At 43.4% G+C, this 24,942-nt stretch overlaps 1 protein-coding gene across 3 annotated transcripts in view; it reads left to right on the top strand.

The window, feature by feature from the left end:
- The first annotated feature begins 413 nt into the window (after positions 1-413).
- Positions 414-24,942, top strand: part of OSMR (oncostatin M receptor) — a 62,210-nt gene continuing 37,681 nt past the window's right edge. Inside the window, exons 1-2 of one of the 3 annotated variants that reach the window (XM_043887565.1) lie at positions 414-746; positions 16,820-16,905. In XM_043887565.1, coding sequence (XP_043743500.1) covers positions 16,833-16,905 — 73 coding nt within the window. In that variant the 5' untranslated portion in view covers positions 414-746; positions 16,820-16,832. Of the gene's footprint in view, positions 747-777; positions 939-16,819; positions 16,906-24,942 lie in introns of those variants that run through there. The other 2 variants (XM_043887567.1, XM_043887566.1) reach the window with 2 other exon arrangements.

Here is a 24,942-nt window from a genome sequence, read left to right as displayed (position 1 = left end):
TAAGCCACGTTATAGCACACATAGCTCTTTGTGTAAGGCTACGGGACAGTTCCTGCAAGGGCAACTGCGTCTGCCAGGGAGTTTCTAGGGAGGAAGGCGAACCAGGATCCTAGAACTCAAATTTTATTGCTCTGAACTCCACACAGTCGGAAGTTTGCCTGGAGCGCTTGTCTGTGCCCAAAGAATCTCTGCCGGGAAGCCTAGGGGGTGTGCCTCCAAGCCGGGATAACAAGTGGCCCCGCGGGATCCCACCGGCTTGGCCCCGCGGGATCCCACCCGCTTCGCTCCGCTCTGCTCCGGCCCGGGTGGCCGGCCTGCGGGGGCCGCAGCCCCCGCCCGGGTGCCCGGCCCGCCGTTTTCGGTTTCCACTTTTCCTTCCCAGGCCTCGCCCACTTCCTTTCCCACCGGTCCACGCCTGGCCGCCGAGGCCCGGGGTCCCGCACCTCTGCAGGGTCCCATCCGCTCTCCCCCCGGGAGACCCAAAGGAAGAGAATTCCTGTGGGTCCCAGGAGTGCCAAGAGTGCGCAGCGAGACGGGAAATTGCAAAAGTCCTCGGCCCTCTGCCCTCCCCCGCGGCTTTCCCGTAACTCCCGCCCCTGGGCGCGCGCCCCGCAGCTGATTCATAGGCCGGGCGCGGGGCCGGCCCTGCACGTCCGCACCCGCCCTCGCCCGGGCCTCGCAGCGCGGCTCGGCAGCCCCGCCGCCGACGACTTGGCCCGGCTCGCGGAGCCCTCGGCCCGCGCGGGGTGAGTACCCGACCGCGCGCGCCGCCCGCCTCAGTGGATTCTCCGCCGGCCCTCGCCGTCTGGACGCGGCCCGGAGTTCAGCTCCCTGCTCTCCTGCTCGGTGCCCCGAGGCCTCGCGTTTGCTTGGGCTGGGGGATTCGCTCTGCCCGGAGAAGGCGTTTCGAGGGGTCCTCGCCGGGGACCCGCGGCCGGGTGCGTAACTACGCATTCTTGCCAGAGCGCACGCCGCTGGGGTCGCCACGACGGTGCCCACCCTGCGTTTACGGTCCCCATCCCACCGCGTCCTTCGCAAGGCAGTCGGGGGATATTTGTGAGGTTAAAATTCCCATTTGACCCACTTTTGCTTCGCTCCCAGCACCCCGAAGTTAATGGGGAATTAATTGCGGTCTCCAGCCTTCCCTCGCGCTCCTTTAACGCCTACCTGACGGTCATACCTCTCTCGATCGGCGACCTCCCTCCACCTCCCTCTATACCTGGAAGCGGGAGGCGCTCACACGCAGGTGCAGCCGAGAAAGTTCCGGGGATGCGGTGGTGTAGACTCCGAGCAAATGGAAGGAGCACCGAGTTGGCTGGTTGGGCGATGGAAGCATTTGCATTTGTAACCGCGCCGCCTCTCACCCTTTCACAGACAGCCCTTTCCGAGGCAAAAAGCAAGGAGGGGTTCAGTAACTTGTCCGAGACCATAGAGCTGGCTTCGGTGGCCGTGACGTCGCGGAGCACTGAGGGCCCTTTCTTGACGGTCCTCGGCCCGCTGGTGCCTCCATCCGTCCTGCCTGCCTGTCCTGTGGCCGGAGGCGCAGTACTCAGGGCCACGGGGCAAGGATGCCTGGTAACTGACAAGCTCGAAGACTCGGAACAAGTTTATTCTCCAACCCAAGAGGGATCAGCGTAGTCAGAGGCTATGATAGAACTGAATGTGGTGTATTTAATTTGAGATAGAAGGAGAGAGGCTGTGGGTCTTATTCTCAAGTCTAAACTGACTTTAGGACGTGGGTCAGGTTAACTTATGGCCTCAGCGTCTGTTTCCTCCTCTACGAAATAATAGTTGTTCACACTATGGACCAGGCACCAAGTACTGTACATATACTAGAGTGATTTAAGCCTCACCATTGAGGTGGGTAACAGTTTTCCCATTCTGATTTTATCAGTGAGAAAACTGAGGTCCAGAGAAGTTAAGCAACTTGTCTGTGGTCACACAGCTAGCAAGTGACGGAATCAGGATTTGGCTTTGGAGGCTGCCTGTAACCACTGTCTGTGCCTCAAACTTTAGGACCCTTTGTGGAGTGCCCCCCGCCCGCCCCCCACGTGTGGTGCTTCATTATTGTAGCACTCTTTCCTGAAAGTGCGTCGCCTCTCCTGAGCTGCTTTAATCTGCCCTCAGAGACCCTTGAATCTGAAGGGCACCAAATGGTCATAGTGGCCAGGGGTTTCCAGACTTAGCTGTGCCTCAGAATTATTTTTGGAGTCTTTAAAAGCACTGGACACCAGCCTCAGTTACCTACTCAGAATCTTCAAGGGCAGGCTGAGTTGGGCACCTCCACTGATAGCTTTCAGTAATGTTAGAATGCCTCCAGGGGCAGGGAGCTCACCACCTAACATTTCACTGTTGGATAGGGCTAATTCTCAGCTGTAACTTGCCTCCTTGTGGTACCTGTTCTGACTCCTGTTGTCTCAGCAAATGTGTCTGAACCTTCTGTATCAACGGCCACCTTGGGAGGAAACGGCTCTTAGGTGTCCAGTGGGGACTGGAGCCACACTGGGGAGAATACTTACTTACACTCTGGGTTTTTCCTTCCACCTCTTTAACCTGAGGGCCTGGGGACAGCTGCAGTGGTGCTCAGAGGTGTTCCAAAGTCTCTGTTGTTTTTTGTAGCCCATTTGTCCTGAAAAAGGAACCAAATCAGGAAAACGATCATGGTTCTGAAAGAGGCGGTGCTGTGATTTGACAGGAAGAAAGAGTGTGTTTTCCTTGTGGGAATGTTGTAGGCTCGAGCAGAAGGAAAGCTGAGCAAGTGCCATCTTACTCACTTCACAGGAACACTGAGCGCTGGCCCTGCTTTCCCTGGAGGAAGTCCTTTCTGACTGAAAAACATATATGAAATGGGGAAATATGAGACAGATAAATAGTTGTGAGAAATTCCCCTCCCTCCAAGCAGGATTCCTCATAGCTCTGTAGCACAGATTTCTTTTACAGAAGCTGTGTCCTTGTGTTCACAACCCTCTATTGGTTTTCAGAAGTTATTTACTCTAGTTTATCTGTTTTATTTTCTATGTTTTAAAAATAATACAAATAATAAATGAATATATATATGAAGTAAAGGGGGAAAATGTAGAACTACCTTTGTTACTCCTATTCTCACTCAGAAGAGGGAAATTTCAGGTTGGTACCTATTATTCCAAGACTTTTTTTTTGGTATACATTTGCAAATATACGTATTTGTGGTGGTTTAGTTGCTAAGTCCTGTGTGACTGTTGCGACTCCATGGACTGTAGCCTGCCAGGCTCCTCTGTTCATGAGATTCTTTAGATAAGAATACAGGAGTGGGTTGTCATTTCCTTCTCCAATATGTATATATACTATATTTTAGTAAATGTAAATGAGATCTTACTATCATTGTGCAGCTTACCTTTTCACCTCCAAGTCTTAGACCTCTGTCATGTCTGTATGTACCTCTTTTATTAATGGCTACATTCTAAAGTAATAATATTTATTCTTATTTCTAATTATGTTAGCTAGAGATATTTATTCACCCTTTCCCTTATTAATGGACTTCGAAGTTAATTAAAATTATTCAGCATTAGCAACAGTGCTTCAGGGAAAATGGGAATTCACTTTTGTGCTTAAGCCCGAGTGTAATATCCTAGGAGAGAGATTTGTGAATCAAACAGTTTATCCATTTTTCAATGTGATAGATAAAACTCTTAAAATTGCACAGCTGACCCCCCAGGTACTATTAATAATTTAAACTCAGCACATGAGAATTTGTTTTCCTCATCTTCTTAACACCGGGTATTATCTTTTTGTGTTTAAATTTTCAAATCTGGTGAATGAGTGAAACTCAGTAAGACATTTTAATTTGCATTTTGCTGATTACTGCTGCAGTTTAATATCTCTAAATATTTAATATCTCTAAATATTTTAAATATCTCTAAATATTTAATATCTCTAAATATTTACTGAGTGAAACTCAGTAAGACATTTTAATTTGCATTTTGCTGATTACTGCTGCAGTTTAATATCTCTAAATATTGATTGTGCGTTTCTTCTGTGAGTTACCTGTGCATGTCCTTTGCTCACTTTTCTATAAAGTTGTTTTCTCTTATTTCCGTTTCCTGCAGAAGTTTTACAGGTATTCACTTTCTTAATCTGTTGTCTTTTATAGAGGATGCAAATATTTCTTCTAGTGTAATGCTCCTTTTCCCAAATTTTTTTTATTGTGGTAAAATACATAATATAAAAGTTACCATTTTAACCATTTTTAAGTCCACAGGTCTGTGTTATTAAGGACATGTATATTGTTGTGCAAGCATTACCACCATCCATCTCCAGAACTCTTCATCTTGCAAAATTGAAATGCTGTACCCATTAAATGATAACTCCCCATTCTCTCCCTAGCCCCTCACAACCATAGTTCTATTTCTGTCTCTATGAATATTCCAGGTACCTCATAAAAATGGAGGAGTCACATAGTCTTTGCATTTTTGTAAGTGGCTTATTTCACTTAGCAAAATGTCCTCAAGGCTCATCCCTGTTGTAGAATGTATCAGAATTTCCTTCTTTTTTAAGGCTGAATAACATTTTATTGTTTGTATATACCACATTTTGCCTATTCATTCATAATGCTTTTATTTTAAATTATCTTTTGCTGCACAGAAGTTTTATTTATTTATTTTTAAATGTACTTATTTTATTTTTGTCTGTGTCGGGTCTGCGTTGCTGCTTGGGCTTTTCTCTAGTTCTGGCGAGTGGGGGCTACTCTTCCTTGCCATGTGCAGGCTCTTCATTGTGGTGGCTTCTCTTCTTGCAAAGCACGTGCTTCAGTAGTTGCAGCTCGTGGGCTCTGGAACACAGGCTCAGTGGTTGTGATACATGAGCTTAATTGCTTTGCTGCATGTGGGCTCTTTCCAGACCAGGAATGGAACCAGTGTCCCCTGATTAGCACGTGGACTGCCATCCATTGTACCACTAGGAAAGTCCTGCAAGGAAGTTTTAGGTGTTTGTGTAATCGACTCTGCAATCTAATGACTTACGTGCTTTGTCTAGGTTAGAAAGACCTTTCTCACCTGAAAATTATTTCTAAGCTTTTATTTTTTTCTAATACTTTCATTACTTGGGGTTTACATTTAGCTTTTCAAAATACCAGGTTTTTGTATAAGATGAAAGGTAAAATGTCACAACTGTTTTTTTAAGTTTTAAGCAGTTGATCCAGTGAGCCTCCGAGTGTTCACTTCTGTCTGACTCTTTTATGATCCCTCAGACTGTAGCCCACCAGGCTCCTCTGTCTGTGGAATTTTCCAGGCAAGAATCCTGGAGTGGGTTGCCATTTCCTTCTCCAGGGGATCTTCCCAACCCAGGGATCAAACCCACATTTCTTGCATCCCCTGCATTGACAAGTGGATTGTTTACTGCTGTACAACCTGGTGTGGGAAAATAGAGTTGATTCAATACGGTCTATTTATAATCATACTACTTTTTTCCAATTCATTTGAATTCTATTATTTACAGCAAAATAAATTCCTATTTATATAAGGACCTGTTTGAGGATTCTTATTTCGTTGATCTATTCTTGTCTCTTCTCTGCCAGTTTCACTCGTATTCACTGCATCACTTCTGCTGTAGCTTCAGTTCAGTTCAGTCGCTCAGTTGTGTCCAACTCTTTGCGACCCCAAGGACTGCAGCACGCCAGGCTTCCCTGTCCATCACCAACTCCCGGAGCTTGATCAAACTCATGTCCATAGAGTCCATGATAGCATCCAACCATCTCATCCTCTGTCATCCCCTTCTCTTCCTGCCTTCAATCTTTCCCAGCATCGGGGTCTTTTCCAGTGAGTCAGTTCTTCGCATCAGGTGGCCAAAGTATTGGAGTTTCAGCTTCAGCATCAGTCCTTCCAATGAATATTCAGGACTGATTTCCTTCAGGATGGACTGGTTGGATCTCCTTGCAGTCTAAGGGACTCTCAAGAGTCTTCTCCAACACCACAGTTCAAAAGCATCAATTCTTCCGTGTTCAGCTTTCTTTATAATCCAACTCTCACATCCATACATGACTACTGAAAAAACCATAGCTTTGAGTGATGGACCTTTGTTGGCAAAGTAATGTCTCTGCTTTTTAATATGTCATAGCTTTTAATATGTTCATAGTTTTTCTTCCAAAGAGAAAGCATCTTTTAATTTCATGGCTTCAGTCACCATCTGCAGTGATTTTGGAGTCCAAGAAAAGAAAGTCTGTCACTGTTTCCATTGTTTCCCTATCTATTTGGCATGAAGTGATGGGACCAGATGCCATGATCTTAGTTTTCTGAATGTTGAGTTTTAAGCCAGCTTTTTCACTCTCCTCTTTCACTTTCATTAAGAGGCTCTTTAGTTACTCTTTGCTTTCTATCATTATGGTGGTGTTATCTGCATATCTGAGGTTATTGATATTTCTCCCGGCAATCTTGATTCCAGCTTGTGCTTTATCCAGCTTGGAATTTCACATGATGTACTCTGCATATAAATTAAATAAGCAAGGTGACAATATACAGGCTTGATGTACTCCTTTCCCAATTTGGACCATCCATTTTTCCATGTGCAGTTCTAACTGTTGCTTCTTGACCTGCATAAAGGTTTCTCAGGAGGCAGGTAAGATGGTCTGGTATTCCCATCTCTCTAAGAATTTTCCAGAATTTTTTGTGAAGTCAAAGGCTTTAACATGGTCAATGAAGCAGAAGTAGATGTATTTCTGGAACTTTCTTGCTTTTTCTATGATCCAACGAATGTTGGCAATTTGATTTATGGTTCCTCTGCCTTTTCTAAATCCAGCTTGTACATCTGAAATTTCTTGGTTCATGTACTGTTGAAGCCTAACTTGAAGGATTTTGAGCATAACCTTGCTAGCATGTGAAATGAACACAGTTGTATGGTAGTTTGAACATTCTTTGGGACTGCACTTCTTTGAGATTGGAATGTAAATTAACCTTTTCCAGTCCTGTGGCCCCTACTGAGTTTTCCAAATTTGCTGGCATATTGAATGCAGCACTTTCACAGCATCATCTTTTAGGATTTGGAATAGCTCAGCTTGAATTCTGTCATTTCCACTAGCTTTGTTCTTGGTAATGCTTCCTAAGACCCACTTGGCTTCACACTTGTGATGTCTGGCTCTCGGTGAATGACCATACCAGCATGGTTATCCAGGTCACTAAGACTTTTTTTGTATAGTTCTTCTGTGCATTCTTGCACCTCTTTTTAATCTCCTGTGCTTCTGTTAGGTCCGCCGACCATTTCTGTCCTTTATTGAGACCATCTTTGCATGAAGTGTTCCCTTGGTATCTGTAATTTTCTTGAAGAGATCTCTAGTCTTTCCCATTCTATTTCTATCTTGTTTCTTTGCCTTGTTCACTTAAGAAGGCTTTATCTCCCCTTGCTATTTTCTGGAATTCTGCATTCAGACGTGTATATCTTTCCCTTTCTCCTTTGCCTTTCACTTCTCTTCTTTTCTCAGCTATTTGTTAGGCCTCCTCAGACAATCATTTTGCCTTCTTGCATTTCTTTTTCTTGGGGATGGTTTTGGTCGTTGCCTCAGTGAGTAGCAGTGCTTACTTTTTCAAACTCTTACCAATGCTAGGTATTAAGTCTTTTAAGTCAGCTTTGCCAATTGGACACCACACAGACACACACAGAGATGTAAACAATTGCAGCTTTAATTTGCATGTATTTAGTTATTAGTGACAGTGTCTAGTTTTCCTTTTTTCTTTTTGGTTATTAATATTTATTTCTCTTTTATATTACATAATCATGTCATCAGTTTTTCTTTGGAGTTTCTTATCTTTTTCTTATTGATTTCTAAGAGCTTTTTATATATTAGGGACATAACCCTGTGACATGAATATTGATACTATTGTTCCCAGTTTGGTTTTGGACCTATTATATGTCTAAAATATTTTCAATGTTCATTTGATTGTTATAGCAGTCTTTACTTTTGCTCCCGGTTTCATGTCACGCTTGACAGATTATACAAATATCCACCTATGTGTTAGTCAAGTAATTTTTTCTTCCATTTTTACTGAGACATAATTAAATAAAACACTTTATAAGTATAGGGTATATGATAATGATTTTACTTACATGCATCATGAAATGTTTATCCCAGTAAGTTCAGTGAACAGCTATTATCTCATATAGATACATAATTAAAGAAACAGAAAAAATTTTTCCTTGTGATGAAAACTCAGGATTTTCCTCTTTTAACAATTCTCATGTATAACATGAAACACTGTTAATTATCTTTATCATGCTTGTATTTATTTATCTTATACATAAATACATCCCATGCATTAATTTATCTTATAACTGGAAGTTTTTACCTTTTGACTGCATTATCCAATTCTCCCTACCCCTAACTTCTGCCTCTGGTAACCACAAATCTGATCTTTTTTTCATAATAGTTTGTTTATGAAGTGTAATCAGCTTTCAACACTATGTTAGTTCCTGGTATGCAACATGCAAAATTTCAATACATTTCTAAATGATCACCATGATTAAGTTTAGTCATCTGTCACTAAAGATATTACATTACTATTGACTATATTCACCACACTGTACCTTTCTGTGACTCATTTATTTTGTAAAAGAAAGTTTATATGTCTTAATTTCCCTCATCTATTTCTTTCCTCTTCCCACCCCTTGCCTCTGGCAAACCACCTGTTTATTTTCTGTATCTATGACTTTGTTTCTGTTTATAAATTACCTGTGTTCATTTTTTAGATCCCACATATAAGTGAAATCATATCATGTTTGTCTTTCTTTGACTTGTTTCACTTATAATAATCTGTAGCTCCATTCATGTTATTGCAGATTCCAAGATTTCATTATTTTCTATGGCTGAGTAATATTCCATTGTGTATATGTGCCACATCTCCTTTATCCGTTTACCTATTGATGAGCGTTTAGGCTGTTTCCATATCTTGACTATTATAAATAATGCTGCAATGAACTAGGGGCACATATATCTTTTCAAGTTAGTATTTTTGTTTTCTTCAGATAAATACTCAGAAATGAATTTGCTTCTTCATAGCAGGCTTCCCTGATAGCTCAGATGGTAAAGAGTCTGCCTGCAATGCAGGAGACCCAGGTTTGATCCTGGGTGAGGAAGATCCCCTGGAGAAGGGCGTGGAAACCCACTCCATTATTCTTGCCTGGAGAATCCCATGGACAGAGGAGCCTGGTGGGCTACAGTCCATGAGGTTGCAAAAACTTGGACAAGGCTGAGTGACTAACACTTTTCACTTTCATGGTAGTTTTAATTTTTAATTTCTTGACTAACCGCCAAGCTCTTTTCCATAGTAGCTGCACCAATTTACATTCCCATCAACGATTCAAGAGGATATGTATACTTATGACTGATTCACTTTGTTGTGGGGCAGAAACCAATACAATATTGTAATGAAGTATCCTCCAATTAAAGCTAAAAATTAAAAAAGAAACAATGCAAGAGGTTTCTTTTTCTCCACATTCTCATCAGCATTTGCATTCTTACAGTTGTGAGGTGATATCTCGTTGTAAGTTTGATTTGTATTTCCCTGATGTTTAGTGATGTTGATCATCTTTTTCTGTGCCTGTTGGCCATCTGTATGTCTTCTTTGGAAAAATGTCTACTCAGGCTCTCTGCCCATTTTTTAATTGTGGTTTTTTTTTTTTTATGTTGAATTGTATGAGTTCTCGGTTTATTCTAGTAAATTTAATGGTCTTGCATTTTTATCTTTGTTCATCTGGATTTTCTTTTGTTGAAGGAAATGAAGCAATACCAATGATGATCAAACTAACATTAATTGGGCTTACTATGTCTATGATCTCATAATCTCATTTGATCCTCATGGTAATGAGATAGGTTATATAATCTTATTTCACAGAAAAGAAAATCAAAGCCCAGGTGGTTTAAGTAACTCGCCCATCATCATACAGTTAGTAAATGCCGGAAGGGGGATTGACTCTAAGTAGTCTTAATGTCAGAGTGCCTGTACGTAACTATTACAGCTTCTTTTCCTACACATGTCTGGGTTAGTACCATTTGGGGGAATAATGTATTTTTTCAAATGAAGAATCACCTTTGGCATTTACCAAATGCCTGCATATTCTTTGGGTCCAGGTTTTGCAGTTCTTTGACTTCACATACAACAGAGACTCACCTTTACTCCTAGCTGAAATCACAACTAAATGTTGCTTTAAAAAAACAAATGAGCAGTGTGTGAGTCAATTGAGCCTCATAACTGAGGACTGATCTTACAAAACTGGTAGAAACACTTACCTGAGTAGGTTTAGAGAGTGAGGGAGAAGTGCTTGAACCCTGGGCATACCTCTGGAGGAGGAAGGGATGGTGAAATTGGAGTGAAATTACCCTGTGGGTTACCAGCCCTACGCTGTAACAGTGGAGGCCCTTTCAAAGGCAGAGTGTTACTTGCTCAGTCGTATCTGACTCTTTACGATCCCACTGACTTTAGTCCTCCAGGCAAGAATACTGGAGTGGGTTGCCATTCCCTTCTCCGGGGGATCCTCCCGACCCAGGGATCGAACCTAGGTCTTCTGCCTTACAGGCAGATTCTATACCATCTGAGCCACCAGGGAAGTCCATTCAAAGGCAGGTCTCTTTTAAAAACAGTAAGAAGAATGAAACCTGGAAAATATGGGGATTCTGTTAAGAAGTGAGCAGCTGTTTGTACTGCCACGTAAAACTCTTCCATAATGTACACACACTGGGCACATGTCCTGTTTCAACAGCTTCTTTCTTTAAAATTGTATTTACATATAACATCATCAGGGCACCAAGCCAGTTTTGAAGAGGTTGGCAACACACCCACATTCTTGGGAAGCAAGTGACTGATTAAGCTGCTTCTCATGGGGATTATTTGCAGTGGGGAAACTTCCCAGGAATAAATATTTCAGTAATGACTGAACAAGAAGTGCTGATGAAGAGGGACAGATTTTTCAAAATCTGTGCTTTTACTACACATGGAGTATTTATACTGAGGGATGTTCAAAGGCCATCTTCTTTTTGCAAAGAGACAAGATTTGAGAAGTTCCACCAAAAAATAGGTAATTTTTCTTTTCTTTCCTCCCATTTTCCCCCGAGAGAAGGAATGTCAGTAAAAGACATGTATGAATTAGGCAACATTTGACAACAGAAAATGTAGACAGGCCTGAAAAGGAATCTGTTTTAATTAAAATTTAATGCAAAGGAGAAGGAATGCAAGAAAATTGGTACAAGTTTTTACTCATTAAATGGATATTGACTGGGTAGCAACTATATTCTGGAACTGTGATAGACAGTGGGGAATAAGATCCAAGCCTGTCCTCAGGCAGCTCATAGTCTGGGTGGGAATAATGGAGATCTGAAAAATAGAAATAAAGAACAGATTTGGTCTATATCCATTAGTCCTGTAGTCCTAATGACAGTTACAAACTGTATGCTACAAACTTATCTACATAAAATAGATAAGCAACAAGGAATTACTGTGTAGCACAGAGAACTATATTCAATATCTTGTAATAACCTATAATGGAAAATAATCTGACTATGTGTGTGTGTGTGTGTGTGTGTGTGTGTGTGTGTGTGTGTAGCCAGACTGCTTGCTACGTACCTGAAACTAACACAAAATTGTAAATCAACTATACTTCAATTTTAAAACACTAGGAATTTTTTTTTTTTAAAGAGAAATAACATATTGCTGGGGGAAGGATGGGGAGGGGAAGGGATAGTTAGGGAGCTGGGGATGGACATGTACACACTGCTACATTTAAAATGGATAACCAACAAGGACCTATCATAATAACACAGGAAACTGCTTAATGTTAGGTGGCAGCCTGGATGGGAGGGGAGTTTAGGGGAGAATGGATACAGTTACGTGTATGGCTGAGTCCCTTCCCTGTTCATCTGAAACTGTCAAAACTTGGTTGATTGCCTATACCCCAAGACAAAATAAAAAAGTTTTTTAAAAGAGAGAACAGATTTGAGTAAGGACAAAGTCATGCAGTTGAGGCAGGAAAGTATTTTTCCTCTGTGAATCCTGCCACTTCGTACTTCCCAGACTTCCTTTTCTCATTGAAAATTGGATGCAGCCTTGCTCCTCCCTCGCAGCTGTAGAGAGAGAAAGCCTATTGAATGAATGGGAGGACTGGGGAGTTAAGCAGAGTTTCGGAGGAAAAACCAAGCCCTGAGGGCCCGTGGTGGGGAACGTGCCAAGCAGCCGGCTGATGCTGGACACACCAGCCCTCATCCTTGAGGTGATGTAGGAGAGCCTAGCCTAGTCCCAGATTTTTGTTTTGATCTGGTAGGGGGGCGTGGTGCACAGTGTGAAGTGCCCCAGAACTACATGCTCCGACCTCTTTCTCTTTTCTGTCTGTCCTCCTCTTGGAGATCATCCAGTCCCTTGGCTTTACACATGTGCACCGAAAACCCCTGGGTTTGTCCCCTGAGCCAGGACCCCTTCCATGGACTCCACACTGTGTAGCTAGCTGGCTTCTTGACATCTCATTTGAATAGCAAGTAAGCATCTCAAGTTAAGATGTCACAAATTCAATCCTTGATACAGCCCACTAAATCATTCTTCTGCTTCTCTGTTAATGGTGATTCCATTTTCCAGGCATGCAGTCCAGAATTCTGAGAGCCACCCATGATGTCTCGGTTTGTCACCACCCCACACGTTCTGCCAGCTCTGTCTGTAAAACCTCTCCCGAGTTTCATCACCCTTCCCGCTGCCGCTGCCGTCCCTCCACCCCCGGGGTCTAAGCCAGCGTCAGTCTCCCATGGACCACGGCCTGAGCTTGCTCCTGCCGCTCTTGCCGCGTTCAGACTCTTCTCATTAAGGGTTCTTCCTGGGTAAGACCACATTACTCCTCTGTTTAAAACTCACCAGCAGCTCCCATCTCACTCAGAGTAGAAGCCAAAGTTTCTGAAGTGTTCTCCCCGCCTGCTCTGCCTTTCTGGGTGCTGTCTGATTTCTCCCGTCACTCACCTCCTTGCCCACTCCAAGCCCCGGCTGTGTGTCCTGTCTGGACTATGCCCAGCGCTCGGCACCTCAGGACCTTTGCACAGCTCACCCCCTCACCTCCGGGCTTTTCACTCTCTTATGGGCGTCTCACAGGGAAGCAGCTGATGCACTCAGAATTGGGTCACCCGAGGAAGACTGATGTAGGAAGGGTGGAGGGGAGCCGCGTGGGCCGTGTGTCCAGTCGCCTGGGGCCTTGGATGAGAGTCCCTGGTGTCTGTGTTTTTCCCACAGTGTCAGGCTCTGTGCCTACAGGAAACCTGTTCACAGGGCATTTCCCAGAGGGGATTCCACAGGAGGGAGGAGCTCCACAGGAGGGAGGAGCTCCACAGGAGGGAGGAGCTCCAGAGGAGGGAGGAGCTCCACAGGAGGGAGGAGCGCCACAGGAGGGAGGAGCGCCACAGGAGGGAGGAGCTCCCGAGGAGGGAGGAGCTCCAGAGGAGAGAGGAGGCCACAGGAGGGAGGAGCTCCACAGGAGGGAGGAGCGCCACAGGAGGGAGGAGCTCCACAGGAGGGAGGAGCTCCCGAGGAGGGAGGAGCGCCACAGGAGGGAGGGGCTCCACAGGAGGGAGGAGGCCACAGGAGGGAGGGGCTCCACAGGAGGGAGGGGCTCCACAGGAGGGAGGAGCGCCACAGGAGGGAGGGGCTCCACAGGAGGGAGGGGCTCCAGAGGAGGGAGGAGCTCCCGAGGAGGGAGGAGCGCCACAGGAGGGAGGAGCTCCTGAGGAGGGAGGAGCACCACAGGAGGGAGGAGCGCCACAGGAGGGAGGAGCTCCCGAGGAGGGAGGAGCTCCCGAGGAGGGAGGGGCGCCACAGGAGGGAGGAGCGCCACAGGAGGGAGGGGCGCCACAGGAGGAGGGGCTCCACAGGAGGGAGGAGCACCACAGGAGGGAGGGGCTCCACAGGAGGGAGGAGCTCCCGAGGAGGGAGGAGCGCCACAGGAGGGAGGAGCTCCTGAGGAGGGAGGAGGCCACAGGAGGGAGGGGCTCCACAGGAGGGAGGAGCGCCACAGGAGGGAGGAGCGCCACAGGAGGGAGGAGCACCACAGGAGGAGGGGCTCCCGAGGAGGGAGGAGCGCCACAGGAGGAGGGGCTCCACAGGAGGGAGGGGCTCCACAGGAGGAGGGGCTCCACAGGAGGAGGGGCTCCACAGGAGGAGGGAGGGGCTCCACAGGAGGGAGGGGCTCCACAGGAGGAGGGGCTCCACAGGAGGGAGGGGCTCCACAGGAGGGAGGGGCTCCACAGGAGGAGGGGCTCCACAGGAGGAGGGAGGGGCTCCACAGGAGGAGGGGCTCCACAGGAGGGAGGGGCTCCACGGGGCTCCCTGGGAGGTTCTCCCTCGTGACTCTTGTTCTGCAGGTTTAGATAAACGCTATTGATTTTACCGGAAGATTTTCAGACAACAGCTAGGACTCCTAGTCCTTCTACAAAACGTCCTGAGTGGTCTGGAGCCTGCAGTATCTGGATGGTGGCTGCCTGGTCACAACACTGGACAAAAGCACTTTGCTCTGTGCAGACAGTGACCACTGGGTCACAGCTGCCCCCTGTCCAGTGTGTTGTGAAACCATCCCTGTGAGAACTGGTGAAAAGAAAACCAGGAGATTTGATGGCAGCTGGAGCTGAGGTCCCTGGCTTCACAACCAGCCATGTGTGAGATGGTGGGAAAGGGCAGGGCTTCAGACAGGACTGCCCTGGTGATTCTACTCAGACCATAGACACACGTCCTTTGTAAATTACCATGTCTTCAATTCTGTTATATGACAACTTGTGTTCTTTAGTTTCTGGTTACCCTTAACTGGTAGGTGGCCTCTAACTCCTAGTTTTAAGTTTCTTTGCCCCATGACTTGTTTAATTTTTGTGACTTGGTAAATATTTGATTTACTGAGACGCCACCTTTTAAGAAGCATCTTAAATAGTCCTTTCATGTGGGGAACACAAAGCAGCATGCGTCCTACCCCTGGAATTACCTACTTTTGAACTGGGGGGATGAGCAAGGAAATAGCAACCCACTCCAGTATTCTTGCCTGGAGAATCCCATGGACAGAAGAGCCCGATGAGCTATAGTTCATAGGGTTGCAAAAAGTCAGACACAATTGAAGTGACATAGCATGCACACTCATCTCACCATGGTGGGTCCTTGTGCTCCTTGTGCAACGTACATGCTAGGAGGATGGGACCCTCTGCCACAGACCAGGACTGGATGGATATTTAAATGCACAGTGAGTGTCAAAACTCCACTGTGGCATTTTCCTTTGCCTTCACTTTGGTTTTCAGCTGAAACTCTTTTCTCTTGAGTCAGTCTTCCTCTCCGGCTTTGATATTCAGTTGTAGTAGGAACCCATCTGAAGTTGCCTGTAGAGATTTCAGCATGGTGTGAGTGACCTGTTGTCAAAAGTTGAAATAGCGGAAAGCAGCGCTTAAAGGATCAGGAAGAAAAGCTGTCGTTTGCAGACTTTTGCTCCTGTGTAAGCAGATCTGACCACTCGAGAGTAATTGAATGGTTTGGTTTACCCTCTTCCTGTCTTCGCTATTGTTCCCATTTCTTGTAAAATGCTGTTTGAAGAAAACAAATGGATAGTGTGGGCAGTGAAAATGGATGATCTGGTTCACAGGACATCTAGCTTTTGATGACCCCAAGCAGACTAGATGGAGGTAAAAGTTGACTTTGAATATTTCCTTGCTTGCCTCTGCGATGAGTCAGAGTTTGCAATAGAAAAGTGAAATTCAGTACTTCCCCTGACTAACGTGTTTATTATTAAGTGAAGAATGTATTAGCCGTCTTGAGACCATCCAGGTTATTCTTCGTGCCTTCACATTGTACAACGGTCAGAGGACCTGATGAATCAGCAGAGCTCTTTTGGCCTGTAGCTCATAACCCTCTTGAAGACAAGAGCACTGGAAGTTCTCTTGAATAATGCCACTCTGCCTGTCCCCTTCAGAGGCATGTGCGCGTTCCTCTCTGGTGACATTTTAAGGAGAGAGACAGGGAAGAGGGGAGATGACTCCCCTGCAAAGAATTAATTCGAATGGAGCTCTTCTGAGACTGTGGCTGGGTTTTTCTGCTTTATCTTTCTTCACCAAACTGTGCCTGGTGTGAAGAGATTGGTGACTCCCTTACCTGTTGCCACACAGCCTCAGCGTCCCATCTGGGAACAGCTGCCCTGGGCTGGGGCGTAACCGGCTGCTTTCTGACCTTGACCAGCCAGGCTGGAGCAGCGCAGGTGACTCACCTCTGTCTGCTGTGTTACTCATCCTCCCTTTGGGTCCAATAGAATAGCCCAGAAATGTACTTTTCATGCTAGAGGCGGAAACACAAAAGAGCAAGAGGAAACACATAAAGTCTTTTGAGGCCTAGGCTCCAAGAGGACACACCATCACTTCTGCCTCATTTATGAGCCAGAGCAAGTCAGAGGCAGCAGGAAAATCAGCTCATTGTGGGGTGGGGGTGAGAGAGGTCTCCAAATACACAGTGACGAGGGGTGTGGATATATGGAGGAAAGGAGAGTGGGAGCCGTTCTAAAATTTACCTATTTGTTTTTATTTGTGTGGCTGCATCGGGTCTTCATTGCAACATGAGTGATCTTTGGTTGCGGTGCGAGGGCTTCTCTAGTTGTGGTGCATAGGCTTAGTTGCCCCACCTTGTGTGGGATCTTAGTTCCCCCGACCAAGATTCTAACCCTCATCCCCTACATTGGAAGGCGGATTCTTAACCACGGGACCCCAGGAAAGTCCCAGAGCAGAAGCCTTTAATGTCATTATCTTCCACAATAGGTTCAAAGAAAACTGCTCACATCTAAAATGAAATTTCTCTTCTTTGTAATTTATCTTTTTCAGGAAACAAGAACCTATGGCTCTCTTTGCAGTCTTGCAGACAACATTCCTCTTGGCATTGCTGCCCTTGAGAACTTACCAAAGTGAAGGTAAGAAGTGAAAGAACAATAAAGAACAAAACAATCACATAGAAAAAAAAAAAAAAGCAAGGTAACTGGTGCTTTGGAGAAAAACGAACAGGTCATTTTTCTTTGGGAATTACTTGGAATTGGTGAGTAGCAGTGAGTAATTTAGTCTCCACCTTTCTGATCTTAATGGCTCATTTTAGTAAGTTACACCTTAACCCTGATTTCCTGACCAATGGAAACTTGTCAGTAGACTTAATCCCTCAGAATTTCATGATCAATATATGATCCATTGGCAGAGGAGTTCCTTCTGTGTTTGGTGTGTTGAAATGGGTTATGTGGTCAGAGTTAGAACAAGTTGGAATGGCGTACATTCATTGAGAGGCCGTTGCCTCCATGGTAATATGCTAAGTGCCGAAATGCTGTTTATGGCTGAAGAATTAGTATTCATCTCTTAGCTACTTACCCAGTGAAGGTGTGTGTGTGTATGCTCAGTCACTTCAGTAGTGTCCAACTCTTTGTGACCCTAAGGACTGTTAGCCCACCACTCTCTGCTCTGGAGAATGGGATTTGTTATATAGTATACTTATTAAAGTACAGTTAATATGAAGTATACATACTATAGTAAATATAGTATAAATATATATGTATTATACATAGCATAAGTGTATATGCTAGGAAATTATATATACTTATTAAAGTACATATACTTTAATAAGTTTACTTTAGCATATACATATTAAAATAATGCAATATATGATGAGCGTTTTTACCTTTAATGTTAATAGTTTTTCTAGAAATAACATCATATTTTATGGCTGCACACTATCCCATCTTAGGAATGGGCCACAGTTTGTTTCCCTAAGTGTGTTGGAACCAGATGGAGAAACTGGTGGGGAAAGTAGGAGAGCCTGTGACTAAGTCTATGGCTATCTGGTTCTAAGCCCGCTCTTTTTGGCCACACTCCATTGCTGTGTTGTCGAGAGCTGGGCCAAGAGCCCTGGGTCCTAGTTGGGTTCTGTGACCTTGGGAAAGTCACTCCCCCTTTTTTAGCCTCAGTTTCCCCCTCTGAAAAACACTGGGACTGGACTGAATCACCTCCAAGGTCTTTTCTCTACCTCTCTGACTTTACCTTGGCATTTCCCTCCATTTCCCAAGGATGTCCTAGATTGCTTTCCACTCAGTTATTTCTGACTGCTGTCTGCTGAGTACCTGAGTCACTCAACACTTACAGAGAGAGTATGTCAATATGAAGAGTTCCTCTTTGTCTAAAGCATCACAGGGCAGCCTTCTAGAGCTTCCCGAAGCACTGGTGATATAGGGTGGGTAACTCACTAATTCAGTAAGCAGTCACAGAGTGTCTCCACTGTGACAGGGGTGTTACAGTCGTGACTTCAGCGAGATGAGTAAGACTTAGTGCAACCTTTGTTCAGCTCACAGTCTGCGGGGAGACAAACGCCAAACAGGCTATGAGCGCATGCTGTGATCAGGGTTCAAATATGGGGTGGGAAAAGCTGCAATGGGAAGAAGAGACCTCCAGGAAGGATGAGTTATTGGTGAGGGGCTGCTGGTCAGGCAGGCACTTGAGATTGTGCCGGTGCTGTGCTGGATCTCTGTCATTTGAGATCTGCTGTGGGTAAGACCTTGTGCCAAGTTCTGGGGACTAGAGTTCATTCCAAGATGCATAAGCCTCTGCCCTCCAGGAAATGTGAATCTAGAAGTGAGACTGACAGCAACAGATGACCCTACCATACAAGCAAGGTGAAATGAGGACTAGGAAAGGTGGGCTGATTTTGTGTGCACTCTGCTTCTCTACACAGTTATTAAAAATAATCCAACCCCCCCCCCCCGCCATTCCATAAGGGTTCTGCCTTTTCATTTTCCTAAATCTCCCTTTAGTTCATTTCCTAAATCTCCCTTTGGTTCACAGGTTTAGGGAGAGAATGAATATCAGCTGTTGCTTTCTGCTGTCTTTAACTAAAAAATTGAGACATTTTATTCATAAAGGAGATAAAACCTCTAATCAAATAATGATAGAGGATGACCGCCCTGTTGGGCTTTGAATGTTCAGGAATCCCAACTTATTTCATTTACCGTTGAGTGAATGGGGCCTGATAACTAATTCCCTCTGCCTAAACTTGTTAAGAATCAGAATTCCAATTTATTAAGTTTCAGTGGGGAGTAAAACATAGAAATATAACTGGAACTCAGCCTTTTGGTGCAAATCAACTCAGAAGACTAAATTATGCATTCTGAAGTGTCATCTTAGTGAAGTGAACTTCACTTATTCCTTATCTTAAAGGAATATTTCTTTTAAAATCTAGCATATTATATGGTTCTTAAAGTTATACATGTTTTCTGGAGAACATTTGCAAAGTACAGAAAAGCATAAAGCAAGAAAATTAAAACCAACACAATGTTGTAAGGTGATTATCCTCCAATTAAAAATTAAAATCACTCAACCTCACCATCCAGAATTAATGACTGTTAACATTTTAGTTTTACTTTTCTTTATAGCTTTTTAAAAACAATGGACGTGCTTTCAAAAATATAAAATGGGTTAGAGTTCAGTGTGCCTTTTTAAATGTATGAAAAAGATCAAGAAAAACACGATTTAAACTTGGCAGTGGAGTGAGAGTGGAATTGGTAGGGAATTCGATGTCTGTATTGGTTGAATATTTTTATCATGATCATGTATATTTTAAAAATAATATTTATTGATGTGAAATTTACATAACATGAAATTACCAATTTATGGTTAAAGTGAACAAATCAGTGGCATTTAATACATTCAAAATTTTTTGCATCTACCACTTCTATATAGTTCCAAAATTTTTTTGTTGTCTCCAAAGAAAACACTGTAATCGTTAATCAATTATCCCCATTCCTCCCTCCCTCGGCCCCTGGCAACCTTCAATCTGCTTTATCTCTCTGTGGACTTAACTGTTTTGGATATTTCATGTGAATTGAATCATGCTGTATGAGACCTTTTGTATCTGGCTTCTTTTGCTTAGTGTAATGTTTTCAAGGTTCACCTGATTTGTAGCGTGTATCAGTACTTCATTCTTTCTTCACTTCAGTTCAGTTGCTCAGTTGTGTCTGACTCTTTGCGACCCCATGGACTGCAGCACGCCAGGCTTCCTTGTCCGTCACCAACTCCTGGAGTTTGCTCAAACTCAGATCCATCGAGTCGGTGATGCCAACCATCTCATCCTCTGTCATCCCCTTCTCTTCCTGCCTTCAGTCTTTCCCAGCATCAGGGTCTTTTCTAATGAGTCCATTCTTTGCATCAGGTGACCAAAGTGTTGGAGCTTCAACTTTAGCGTCAGTACTTCCAATGAATATTCAGGACTGGTTTCTTTTAGGACTAATTGGTTTGACCTCCTAGCAGTCCACGGGACTCTCAAGAGTCTTCTCCAACACCACAGTTCAAAAGCATCAATTCTTTGGCACTCACCTTTCTTTATGGTCCAACTCTCACATCCATACGTGACTACTGGAAAAACTATAACTTTGACTATATGGACCTTTGTTGGCAAAGTAATGTTTCTGCTTTTTAATATGCTGTTTAGGTTTGTCATAGCTTTTCTTCCAAGGAGCAAGTGTCTTTTAATTTCATGGCTGCAGTCACCATCTGCAGTGATTTTGGAGCCCTCCAAAATAATTTCTCAGTGTTTCCATTGTTTTCCCATCTATTTGCAATGAAGGGATAGGACAGGATGCCATGATGTTAGTTTTCTGAATGTTGAGTTTTAAGCCAACTTTTTCACTCTCTCATTTTCATCAAGAGCCTCCTTAGTTCTTCTTTACTTTCTGCCAAAAGGGTGGTGTCATCTGCATATCTGAGGTTATTGATATTTCTCCCGGCAGTCTTGATTCCAGCTTGTGCTCCATCAGCCCAGCGTTTCTTATGATGTACTCTGCATAGAAGTTAAATAAGCAGGGTGACAATATACAGCCTTGACGTACTCCTGTTCCTATTTGGAACCAGTCTGTTGTTCCATGTCCAGTTCTAACTGTTGCTTCTTGACCTGTATACAAATTTCTCAGAAGGCAGGTCAGGTCATCTGGTATTCCCATCTCTTTCAGAATTTTCCACAGTTTGTTGTGATCCACACAGTCAATGGCTTTGGCATAGTCAGTAAAGCAGAAGTAGATGTTTTTCTGGAATTTTCTTGCTTTTTCAATAATCTAGCAGATGTTGACAGTTCAATCTCTGGTTCCTCTGCCTTTTTGAAATCCAGCTTGAACATCTTGAAGTTCACGGTTCATGTACTGTTGAAGCCTGGCTTGGAGAATTTTGAGCATTACTTTACTAGCATGTGAGATGAGTGCACTTGTTTGGTAGTTTGAGCATTCTTTGGCATTGCCTTTCTTAGGGATTGAAATGAAAACTGACCTTTTCCAGTCCTGTGACCACTGCTGAGTTTTCCAAATTTGCTGGTCTATTGAGTGCAGCACTTTCACAGCATCATCTTTCAGGATTTGAAATAGCTCGACTGGAATTCCATCACCTCCACTAGCTTTGTTCGTAGTGATGCTTCCTAAGGCCCACTTGACTTCTCATTCCAGGATGTCTGGCCCTAGGTGAGTGATCACCCCATCGTGGCTCTCTGGGTCATGAGAATCTTTTTTGTATAGTTCTTTGGTGTATTCTTGCTACCTCTTCTTAATATCTTCTGCTCTATTAGGTCCATACCATTTCTGTCCTTTATTGTGCCCATCTTTGCTTAAAAATTTCCCTTGGCATCTCTAATTTTCTTGAAAAGATCTCTAGTCTTTCCCATTCTGTTGTTTTCCTGTATTTCTTTGCATTGATCACTGAGGAAGGCTTTCTTATCTCTCTTTGCTATTCTTTGGAGCTCTGCATTCAGATGAATATATCTTTCTTTTTCGTCTTTGCCTTTAGCTTCTTTTCTTTTCTCAGCTATTTATAAGTCCTCCTCAGCCAACCATTTTGCCTTTTTGCATTTCTTTTTTGGGGGGATGGTCTTGATCACTGCCTCCTGTACAATGTCAGAACTCTCTGTGTGTAGTTCTTCAGGCACTCTATCAGATCTAATCCCTTGAATCTATTTGTCACTTCCACTGTATAATCATAAAGGATTTAATTTAGGTTGTACCTAAATGGTCTAGTGGTTTTCCCTACTTTCTTCAATTTAAGTCTGAGTTTTGCAGTAGGGAGTTCATGACCTGAGCCACAGTCATCTCCCGGTGGTTTTTGCTGACTGTATAGGGCTTCTCCATCTTTGGCTGAAAGAATATAATCAGTCTGATTTTGGTATGGACCATCTGGTGATGTCCGTGTGGAGTCTTCTCTTGTGTTTCAGGTTATGAATAAACCACAAGACGTTTGTCCATTCATCTGCTGATGGACGTCTGGTTTGTTGTCACCTTTTCGCTATTGTGAACAGTGCTGCTACAAACATTTGCATACACATATTTAAGTCTTGCAGTTCTTTAGGATATATATGTAGGAGTGAAATTATTGGATCATGTGGTGATTTTAACTTTCTGAAGAACTTTCAAAATGTTTTCTCCAGTTCCAAAGTCATTTTACACTCCCACCTTGATAGACAAAGGTTTTTATTTCTCTACATCCTCACTGATGCTTATTTCCATTTTTAAAATCATAACCCTCCTTGTGAGTATAAGATAGTATCTCATTATGGTTTTGATCTTCATTTCCTTTATGATTAATGATGTTGAATGTCTTTTCATGTGCTTATTGGCCATTTGTACATCTTGGGAGAAATGCCTATTCAAGTCATTTGTCTGTTTTTAAAATAGAGTTGTTTGTATTTTAGCTGTTGAGTTGTCAGAGTTCTTTATAAATTCTGGATACTAGATGAGTGATTTGCAAAATATCTTCTCCACTTGTAGTTTTTCTTTCCACCCTTTTGACAATGTCCTTAGATGCACAGTTTTTAATTTAGATAAATTTCCATTTGTCTGGTTTTTTTTTCTTTTCTGACTCATGCTTTGGCATCATATCTAGGGACCCAATGCCAAATCCAAGGTCATGGGAGTCCAGACTAAGATTCTAGTTGGTATCCTAACCATTCCCAGCATCTGATCTATAAATTCACAAAGGATGGATATCTTTCTGGGAAAATAGTCGTTGATGGCCAGTAACTTGGATTTTATGGCCATTCTTGTTAACTTTGCTTCCATAGAATGAATTTTCTGAGTTTTGTTTTCTAAACTCTGAGGATAAAACCTTAATTAGATCCTGAAGCTGTCTATCATGTGGACCATTAACAGGGAGAACTTCATGCCTGTATCCACCAAGAATACTTATCAACTTTTCTGGCTAGGTCCAGAGCCCCATCCTTATCATCTGTATCCTGAATTTGGCAGGACATGATGGGACCCACCTCTCAGACATTCCAGTCCATGTGACCTTTGATTGGGCAAGATGTTCCTGCCTTCACAGTTGGGGAGCAGTGCAATAAAGGGGGACAAGGCTTGGTGTTAAAGAGATCCATACTTAAGTTTCATGTCGCTTTGTGTACATTGTTTAAGCTATCGAACTGGAGTTTCCTCATCTATAAAAAATGATTGTCTCAGTTTTACAATGGGCATTTCATGAGAAGAAATATGCAAAGCACCTAGTACCATGCCTGATAAACTTTATGTGCTCAATCTTATTGTTGCTGTTATTTTTTACCTCCCTGTAAGAAAAATACAGGCTTCCCAGGTGACTCAGGGGTAGAGAATCTGCCTGCTAATGCAGGAGATGTGGGTTCCATTCCTGAGTCAGGAAGATCCCCTGGAAGAGGGCATGGCTACCCACTCCAGTACTCTTGCCTGGAGAATCCCATGGACAGAGGACCCTGGAGGGCTGCAGTCCATGGAGTCACAGAGCGTTGGATACAACTGAGCAAGCACATGCACGCTGAGAAAAGCAGCACATGTAGAATGAGTTTGGGAAATTTTTTTTCAGTGTTAGAGATTCATTCCATTTTTATTCTCAAAAGAGGGTAATTTCTTACCATTTAAACTAGGTACCAGAGAGTCTCAGATCACTAGGGGGAAATCCCCAAAGAACTAGAAAAATGAATGCTAAAAAGATGATATGTGCTCCACCATGAACCATCAGCTACCAGTTGATTTTATCAATACACTCTTCATCTTTTCAATACCTTTGCACCATTCCCAGTGTACATAAGATGCCCTCAAACCAACCAGTGAAGCCTCTTGATTCAACAATACACAGTTTTTTCTTTTAATCTGTATGGCATTTCCTCTACTTATGTAAAAAGTGATGTTTTGTTCTTCTCCCAGAATTAGTGATCCCACTCATTCCATCAGGGCAAATCCACTCTCTGGGCTGTTTTCCAGCTCAGCAAATTTGACCTCAGCAAATCTGTCCCATGTTTGAATCTCTCCTCTTTGACAGACTCTATCCCACCATTAAACACTCTAAACTTGCAATCACTCATTATTTCATAGAAGTCTCTTGTGTCTCTCCACTAGGTTCCTTCCTTGAGCTAGAAACCTTGTCACGATTATTTCATTTCACACTGTGTCTAATCTCATCCAAAGAGCCCAGTGAATTCTTGCCGGAGGTGTTTTAAGTTCAGTGCATTGAGATTTAAGCAATAGCCTCTAGAGATGGGACTTGTTCTCACTTTATAGCTGTTTAATAAACTATGAAATATTTGTTTGGGTTTTTTTGGCCACAAAACATATGGGATCTTAGCTCCCCAACCAGTGATTGAACCTATATCCCCTGCACGGGAAGACAAAGTCTTAACCACTAGATTGCCAGGGAAGTCCCCTAAACTATGAAATAGTTCATAACATATTCATTTTAGATGTCCAGAACTATGAAATTTATAGCAAAAAGCCCTCTTATTCAGCCTTGTTATAAATTTCTAAACCATTTAGATTGTTCAATAAAGTATCCTTTTGTGTAGCTGCCAATATATTAATTTGCTGTGTATCATTGAGCAATTCATTTCATTCATCTAGGGCTTAATTTCTTCATCTGCTGAGTGATTTCTAAATTCCCTCCAGCTTTTCAGTGTCTAATTCTAGAGTGTATATGTGAGCAAT

The sequence above is a fragment of the Cervus elaphus genome, chromosome 25 (genome assembly GCF_910594005.1).
Source record: "Cervus elaphus chromosome 25, mCerEla1.1, whole genome shotgun sequence".
Classification (NCBI taxonomy): Eukaryota; Metazoa; Chordata; class Mammalia; order Artiodactyla; family Cervidae; genus Cervus; species Cervus elaphus.
The sequence above is the reverse complement of the archived record's forward strand: the minus strand, read 5'-3'. Positions and strand labels throughout refer to the sequence as shown.